At 32.5% G+C, this 10,000-nt stretch overlaps 2 protein-coding genes across 2 annotated transcripts; one reads left to right on the forward strand and one right to left on the reverse strand.

The window, feature by feature from the left end:
- Positions 1-2,509: 2,509 nt before the first annotated feature.
- Positions 2,510-4,782, forward strand: HELRODRAFT_175489 (hypothetical protein; the record flags this gene model as incomplete). The annotated part of the gene is made up of 3 exons (XM_009022921.1): positions 2,510-2,607; positions 2,743-2,894; positions 3,284-4,782. The coding sequence occupies 3 exons, from the start codon at positions 2,510-2,512 to the stop codon at positions 4,780-4,782; spliced, it is 1,749 nt and encodes a 582-aa protein (XP_009021169.1).
- Positions 4,783-8,679: 3,897 nt separating this feature from the next.
- On the reverse strand, positions 8,680-9,966 carry HELRODRAFT_175490 (hypothetical protein; the record flags this gene model as incomplete). The annotated part of the gene is made up of 1 exon (XM_009022922.1): positions 8,680-9,966. One exon carries the CDS (start codon positions 9,964-9,966, stop codon positions 8,680-8,682), a length of 1,287 nt encoding a protein of 428 aa, XP_009021170.1.
- Positions 9,967-10,000: the final 34 nt, after the last annotated feature.

Below are 10,000 nucleotides of genomic sequence, written 5' to 3' on the forward strand. Positions count from 1 at the left end.
TACACACACACAAACATAAACATACACTCACACACACACACACATATACAAACATAACCATACACACACGCACACCCAACATAATCATGTAATAAAAATTTATCGAGACCAATTCAACTTGGTACCGCCTGAAAGTTCCACTAGTTTATAGACTATACACAATAACAATATGCAAACAAACACACACGCTAACAAACACACACACGCTAACGAACACACACGAAATAATAAACACACACAGGCATATATTTACATACGTACCTATATACGTACATACAAAAAGCCACACACATAGCTTTAATAACTATATATATAAATAAATAAATAAATATATATATATATATTAGGAAAAAATTCAAATAAATTTATCGCTAAAACACACACACACAGATCGACACGCACACACACGCACACACACACATACACGCACATATAGGCACATGTAGGCTCCCGCTTTTTCAAAATTGTCATTACATGCTAAATATGCAAAAATAATAAAATTTCTTACAATATCTATTGTTGTAATGTGATACTTATGTGTTATATATTACACCATAAATATAATATGAGTTTGTACAACGATGAGTTTGTATATACACACACACACCACACACACACACACACACACACACGCGCGCGCACACACACACACACACATACACAACACATACATATCATACGCACACACACACACACACACACTCACACACACACACACATACATATCGTTACCATTAGTGACGATTGACACTGATGACGATGACGATGATGATGACGATGACGATGATGATGATGATGACGACGACGGTCGCAAAATTTGAGTGAATAAATGCGTAAAAAAAGGAATGAACGAACACTCGAAAAAATGAATAAATGTGTGTGCGTGTGCGTGTGTGTGTGTACAATACTGTACAATACATATATATATATATATATATATATATATATATATATATATATATGCAAATTTCATTGAAATTGTTTGCCCATTTTGCATTAATTAACTTCTTTATAAGACATTCAACGAGGCGGTATTGTTTGAGTTCATATTTATCTAAAACTATTAAAAATAATATTCACAACGCATACACAGCAATATTATATATCTGGCGCACATGTCATTCGTAATTAGTTTTCACTAACGTTTCTCAACCATGTTAAAACTTTTATAAAATTTCTATATTTTAATTATTTTACTAAACATTTTATTTAAATTACATTATTTTATTTATATAATCTACATAAACTTTAGTTATTATGATATTTACAACAAGGTTAATTTATTTCACAATTTAATACATATTTTATTTTCTATATTTTCACATTTTACATTAGGCATTTACTTTAATTAAATTATATGTTTAAACAATATTTAGGCTCTGAAGATGGCATTACGCCGAAACAGCGCTGTTTCTGAAAACCTCGTTCCTATATATATATATACATGGAGTATTCCAACAACGAAAGCATAAATAATAATAATAATAATATTTATATATTTATAATGATAATATTTATAATAATAATATTTATAATAATAAATACTGTACAATACACACACACACACACACACACATATATATATATATATGTAAATTATATTACATATAATTATCTATCTATTTCTATTCTGTGCTTGTAAATTAGGTTTCATTACTTTGGTATCATCTTATATATAAATGCAATACAGCACATGGTCATATTTTATTATTGCACGTGGTAATATTTTATTATTGTTGGCTTTTTAAACGATCCTGGAATTTAAGGTTTATTTTAGGTTGGTTATTCATTTATAATTTCTGTAATATTTCATATTGTTTCAATTGATTTTATTTATGTTCTTTATTCACTCATTTGGATTTCTATTTTAGATAAATAAATCAGGTTATTCGAAAGCAAACTTATATATATATATATATATTTATAAAGCTTTAAGCTTACATTTGCACGTTAAGTAAGTCTTGAAAGAGCAAGAGATTACGTTAAAATAATATTCGCTCTGTTTTTTGTAGTTTTTGGTTTTCGGAAGTTTGAATGTATATAAATATGTAAATAAATAAATAATTAAATAAATAAATGAATAATAATAATAATAATCGATTGACTATGCGACAGTTTAAGATATTATCAAAACCGATAGTGTAAATACTGTTATTACTACTACTACTACTACAACTACTACAACAACAACAACTACTACTAATATTACTATTACTACTACTACTACTACTACTACTACTACTACTACTACTACTACTACTACTACTACTACTATTACTACTACTACTACTACAACAACTATTACAACAACAACAACTACTACTAATATTACTATTACTACTACTACTACTACTATTACTACTGCAACTACAACAACTACTACTACTACTGCTGCTACTACTACTTCCACTACTACCTCTACTACTAATAATTATAACTTATAATTATAATTATATTAATAAGTCATAATAATAATAATAACCACAGCAGCAAATGCCATGAATAAATTATGAGAAATATTTCTTACAAAAAGTTCATTTACATAGCGGTCCTCAATGGCTGCCTCTTGTACCTCATCCAACAATGGCCAATGAAATCCCTTATGGAGTATTCCAACAACGAAAGCATAAATAATAATATTTATAATAATAATATTTATAATAATAATATCTATAATAATAATAATTATTATAATCATACTAATTATAATAATAATTATAATAACGACGACGATGACGACAGTAAGAAAAAACCACTCTTAACATCGATAAAAAGATCTGTGGTTAAGAGACTCATTGAGATGAGTGTCCTGCAGTGTCCCCATACTTTACCACCACAGCCACAAGATTTGGACGTGGTGCAAGGTACCTGGCAGGTCGAACATCACGGGAGAGGTTAGTTGTGATGTTTGAGATTTGAACCTATTTGTTGTTGTTGAGTTGTTGTTGTTGTTGTGTGTGTGCGTGTGTGTGTGTGTGTGGGCGTGGTTGTTATATAATGTGTAAGTGTGTGTGTGTGTGTGTGTGTGTGTGTGTGTGTGTGTAGGCATGGTTGTTATATAATGTGTGTGTTTATGTTTGTGTGTGTATGTGTGTGTGTGGCCGTGGTTGTGTTATATAATGTTGATACCACTGCTACTTCTAAAGCCACTACTACTACCACAATTACTACTACTACTGCTAATAATAATAATAATAATAATAATAATTATAATAATAATATTGTGTTAAAATAATCAATATATTAATCATAATAATAATAAAATTTTGTTTCAACCATACAGAAAAAGTCTACTTATACTCGGCGTTCTACGACGACCGGCCACTTGCCGGTATATTACCGACGATTCGAGTATTGGCGATGGCCACAAACGCAAAGCAAATGAATGCCTACTGCCACGTCTGGTTCGACGAATATCCCAATAGAGCCCTAGTCGTGGAAGGAGATGTGCGAGAAACCGGTATGAACACATTCGGTTATGACGGTGTCGGTACGTTGTACGAGTACACGGTATCGTGTCAGCTACCGTTCAAGTATTTGCACATCACTGGTGATCGAGTGATAGCGAGTGAGATGTATAATTCGAGTTGCCAGGAGTTTTTTAACAGCAACGACGGAGAGGTTAAAATAAAGAATATGCACGTTCAGCAGGGTAAGACATTGCTAGTCTGCAATAAACTAAATATCAATGAAGAGGTAGAGAAGTTAATACCTATGTACGTATCGTTAAGTAGGGATGTTACGTGCAAATTACCGACGGAGCGATTCCCGGTAAAAGCTCACAACTCTATGAACAACAATTTTCACCTTCAGCAACAACCGCAGCCGCAACAACAACACAAAACGTTAAACCATCGCAGCAACGAAAACAGCAACAACAACAACAACAACCACGACAGCAAAAACGCCACGGACTTATTCTACCATACAACATTCTTACCGATTTTTTATGAATTCCACGAAAAACCGTTAGTCGAGTTCTCGATCTGTGTGGCGAACGGTCACGATCGGTATGATCCGTATCAATTACTCGAATGGTTCGAATACTACAAAATGATGGGCGTCAAAGAGTTCAACCTCTACAACACAAGTTACTCTGGCGTCGAGTCTCTTTTCAAATTCTACGAAAAAGAAGGCTCGTTAATCATGTCCCAAATACCGCACCCTTTCGGTATTCAGTATAGGGATACAAAAAAGCAAAACAAAATTCGAAATTTGAGATCCGTATCTCTGAACGACTGCATGATGCGCAATATGTACCGAGCCAAGTACTTGGTAGTAATCGATCACGACGAGTTTATCGTACCGCGTGACAACATCACAAATTTCCACGACTTACTCGTGAGTGCAGAGAGGACGGCCAGTAAGAAGGACAAGCCGGTGATGTCTTACGGATTCCTAAACACCTACTACTTCCTCTCATTCAATCCAGAAAAATACAAATCAAACAAATTCCGAACATTACGGTTCCTACACCGAACGAAACCGTTACCACCGTATACCGGTTCCAAATCAATACTAAGCCCCTTGTACTGTTACAACCTCATGAACCATTACTGTTACACGAGACTGCCTTTCTACAATGGGACGCTGTCGATTTTCGTATCTGAAGCTGTCGCACTGAGCCACCACTACCGATTTTGTGGTAAGTTCTTGCTACTGGAAACGTGCACGCAACTGCACACTTCCAAAATTAAGGATGACTCGATGCTAAAGTTTGAGGATTCTATTGTCGAGAATGTTCATAAGGTAGCCAGGCTGTTGAGCTTAGTGGCTAGCTAGTTAGTTAAATAACTCGCTAGCATTAGGTTAAATTACTGAATTGGTCAATCAATGTATATGTTCGCGGTTATTCAGAAGTGTTCATAAATGATTGAATGAACAAACGAACCAATGAATGAACGAACCAATGAATGAACGAGCGAATGAATGAATGAAGAAATGAAAGAATGGATGAATAAATATAACTGAATATTTAATTTTTTTTTTCTGCGGTCAATTAATCACTCTGTTTTTGTTTTAAAAATGTATCTATTACCTTTTCTGTTTCTTTGTTTGATTGTGCTTTTAGTATGTGCGTGCACTGTACATAGATGTAACTAATGTCATCTTATAGAGTCTGTAAACATTTTGCATTTAAATTTTTTTTTTAAACTTTGAAAAGCAAAAACTTGAAGTAATTGAAAAAGCAAATTACTTGAAAAAAAAATTAATTCATGTAAATAAAGAGAACCATTAATAATACGTCTGTTTTCTGGTTTGGCATCATACACATAGAGGTAGAAATATTTCTAGTTTAAAAAAAAAATAAACAATGAAAATGCATTGACGATGTCTTAATAGTATTTACACTACAAATACACACACACAGACACACACACATAGACACACACACATAGACACACACACATACAAACACATACATTAAAACATAAATGAGAGACGAATGCGAATTTCTTTTTCTACTTTCCTCCTGACATAATGGTATGTTTATTTTTTATTAAATCGATAATTTACAAATGAATGAATGGATGAATGAATGAATGAGCGAACGAACGAACGAATGAAGAAATAAACGAAAAAATGAATGAATGAATGAAGGAGGGAATGAACGACGACGCTAGTTGTTTGCTGTGTATTTAAAATGATGAATATTTTTCCATCACAATGGAATATTTCTTCAGCCCCATTATGTAGACTCGTATATCAAAAAAAAAGAATGGAATAATTCAACACAACAAATACTTCTAATACTTCAACTATTATTATATACAACTACTATTAAAACAACAACAACTACTACTACTACTGCTGCTGCTACTACTACTACTACAAATACTATCACTACTACTCTACTGCAACTACAATACTACTACTACTACTACAACTGCTATTATTACTACTACTACTACTACTACTACTATTACTACTACTACTACAACTACAATACAACTGCTATTACTACTACTACTACAACTGCTATTACTACTACTACTACAAATACTATTACTATTACTACAACTACTATTACTACTACTGCTGTAGCTACTACTACTACTACTGCTACTACTTCTTCTTACAATAATAATAATTAATAATATAGTTTTCTATATTTCAAGATCAGTCAAGATTCATCCAAGCGATTGAAAGTTATATATCATTAAAACGAAACAAACAAAATAATTTTTAATAATAAATGATAATAATTATAATTATTAATAATTAATAACAACAACAAAAATAACATTTATAATAAAGATATAATTATTATTATTATCATTTTTCAAGTCTACAAGAGACATGAAATACGTCGCCAAAGTTTCAAGTGATCTTGCGGCTAAGAAAAGGAACCTTTATTATTATTATTATTATTATTATTATTATTATTATTATTATTATTATTATTATTATTATATTGGGTTTACCTGTTGGTTTCTATAACAAATTCAATCTAACTTCGTTTAAAATGTTATGGCCGAAGTCTTTTAATGAAAATTGATTAACGCGGTAATTAGCTCGTCATATAGTCTATATATATTGTGATAGAAACACTACTTAACCGATTTTAAATATATCTTTTTTACTTTCAAGTACTTGCTCTCATGAGAGAGCATGAGAGGATCGTACATTATATTTTACATTTTATTTATTCACACTCTAATATATAATTAATAATTTTCGATGGATTCCATTTGGATTTTATTTTTCGGTAAAATTAAATTAAATAAAATTTAAAACTTGATTAAATAAAAGAATGTTCCCATTACTATTATTATTGTTGTTGTAGTTGTTGAATTATTATTATTATTGTTGTTGTTGTTGTAGTTGTCGAATACAGTAACAGTAAAAACAAAAATTAGCGGCCTGGAGTGTGCCTCGAAAATATTTATAAATCATAATATGTACTACTCTTACACATACACATACACACACACACATACAAATACACACGCACACATACAAATACACACGCACATACACAAACAAACAAAAAAAAACCTACACGTACACACAAGCATGTTCTTACACATCCTACTTTTGCCAAGTGTGCTTTAAAGTTGTTAGTTGTTTCTGCGCATGTTATTCTATCTCCCAGTTTGTTGCACTTGATGACAACTCTGCAGCTAAAAAATGTTTGCTTTATCGATCCAGAGTTTTTTTAAAGATCTTACATTTATGCCCCATGTTTTACTGTTCATCTTAATGGTTAAAAAATTTCGCTGATTCCAAATTCTCCTTCATAGTGATGATTTTGTATGCCTGAATCAAATTTCCTCTTCTTCTTTTTCTTTCTAATGTTGTCAATCCACAAACTTTTAACCTGTCTTCATGTGGCACGCTACTTTACCATTCCGATGAATTATTACCCCTAGATCCTTTTCCTCCTCTACATTTTTTAGTGGTGTCTCTCCAAGTTTGAATACGTCTGCCTTGTTGATCGCTCCCATGTGTATGACTGCACATTTGTTAGTGTTGAATTCCATCTGCCAGTCCTCTGCCCATTTGCATAGTTTTTGCATATATATTTTTTTGCTGGTAGTTGCATAAAATTATCATTCTAATTATTATATTATATATTACTTAGTAATTCATTAAAAATAGTTTTTTAATGAGTTTATTTTTCAGTTTCTAAAAATGAAATATGTAAAAGTTAAAAATAAATGAACCATATTTTTATCCAACGAATGCTTTGAAAGTGGTAAAAGGCACATCAAAGAAACAGATTTAAATGAGAATACAATGAGAGTTTGACTATCATTCATTCAAGTTTTAAGTCATTCATTCATTCATTCATTCATTCATTCATTCATTCATTCATTCATTCATTCATTCATTCATTCATTCATTCATTCATTCATTCATTCATTCATTCATTCATTCATTCACTCACTCATTCATTCACTCATTCATTCATTCATTCATTCATTCATTCATTCATTCATTCATTCATTCATTCATTCATTCATTGTTTTTGTTTGTTCATCCATTTGTTCATTCAAAATCACTCAGTTATTTTTCTATATAAATTTGACTATTTATTTACATGTGTATATAAATAGATAGACAGAAAGAGGAAAACAGAGAAAAAGATAGCTATTTAGATAGATAGATAGATAGAGAGAGAGAGAGAGAGAGAGAGAGAGAGAGAGAGAGAGAGAGAGAGAGAGAGAGAGAGAGAGAGAGAGAGAGAGAGAGAGAGAGAGAGAGAGAGAGAGAGAGATAGAGAGAACAACAATACACTATCTGATGCTAATGCAGTTCTCATAGATGTTACAAATAGCGTGCCGCATTTGTGAATGATTTTATTATTTAGAGCATGACAAACAAGCACTCGATCATAAGTACGCATGGATACTATTTTGGATTTTTCAAATTTAAAATAATAATAACAATTATATACATACATTTTCAAATAAAATCAATAAAAGACACTATTTATCACTTTTTCAAAAGACCTAACTGTTTCAATGAATGCTGAACATTTTAGGGGAGAGATCTTCCAAACTTAATGGCCGTATCGTCAGCGGTCTTCTCTCGAACAAACCCTTACATTGTCTCCTTCCAGTAAACTTCCCAAAATGGGGATAATGATGAGTTAATCCTAAAATCTTCTATACGAAATTACTTACAATGCCATTTTTAAGCGGTAAAGGAGACGTAACATAAATGATTCATCAATTAAAAACAGTGTATCGGTCTGAGATCGAATTTCGAACCGCAATAATCACCGTTCGGCATGGTTCGGTTCCAATTTTTTAAGAATTTCATGTACCGGGGCGGTATTAAATCTGGTTCAAATGTGAGGAAGAAGTAGGCCTGATGGAATGAGAATGATAAAATTTCGTAATTTTTATTAAGAATTTTCGGGGCCTCTTCGATGATTTGATGATAATTTGTTAATTTTTTCTCCGGGAAATCATTTTCGTCCAAATCGAGCACGACCAAGTATTTGTACATGTACAGGTTCCTCATCATGCAGTCATTCAATGCGGTGATCCTCAAATTTCTAATTCTCCCTCGGTCGCCCCTTTCTCTCCCCAGTGGGTGCCTCAGTTGAGAAACTCTCAATTCACCCCTTTCTACGTAATAATTTAGAGTCTGGTCGAGCCCTTCGTAGGTTGTATTGTACAGGTTGAACTCTCTGACCCCCATCAATTTGTAGAATTCTATCCACTCTACAACGTATTCCGGTTGGAAGAAACCATGCCCGTTACAGACGCATAAACCGAATTCGATGTCTGGGTTTAAATTCCGTTCTCGGTAAAAAATTGGTATGTAGTTTGTGTAGTTTGTACAGTCGGCATCGGCGAACATCACAGAAACGTAGTTCGGTACGAAAGGTATTACGAACGGCAGCTGACAAGAGAACGTGTACTCCCTATACGACACCTTCTCGAACTGATACCGATTTATACCGGTCTCGTTGATAACAGCCGGTATTATAAACGGTTTTCTTACATGCGAATACCACAAATGGCAATTATATCTGGTGTCTTGGTGAAACGTTAAAATACCGATGACTCGAACGTACGGTAAGTTACCGCCGTGCGGCCGATCGTCATAGAACGCTGAATAGAGAAACAATTTTTCCATTTCGAATTGTTGAATTTGCCAGTTTACATTTTCCATAACTATCGATTCTTTGGTCGGTTTCGTGAAATTTCGGCATTGAAGGTGGCTAACCTCTATAAATTCTTTTATAATTATGACATAGTTATTATTATTATTATTATTATTATTATTGTTGTTGTTGTTGTTCTCATCATCATCCCAATCGTCGTCGTCGTTGATGGCATCATCATCATTACCATAATAATAATTATTGTTATTATTATTGTTGTTGTTATTCATATTTTTTCCATTCATGTAGCGTTTTTTAAACGATTTCCTTCCAATGAAGAGGAAGTGAATTATGAAGAGGCTAACCATTGCCAGTGCAAAAAATCGCATAACTTTGTTGTTCATTATTATTATTTTATTATTATTATTGTTATTATGG

This window comes from Helobdella robusta, assembly GCF_000326865.2.
Source record: "Helobdella robusta unplaced genomic scaffold HELROscaffold_34, whole genome shotgun sequence".
NCBI classification, from domain to species: Eukaryota; Metazoa; Annelida; class Clitellata; order Rhynchobdellida; family Glossiphoniidae; genus Helobdella; species Helobdella robusta.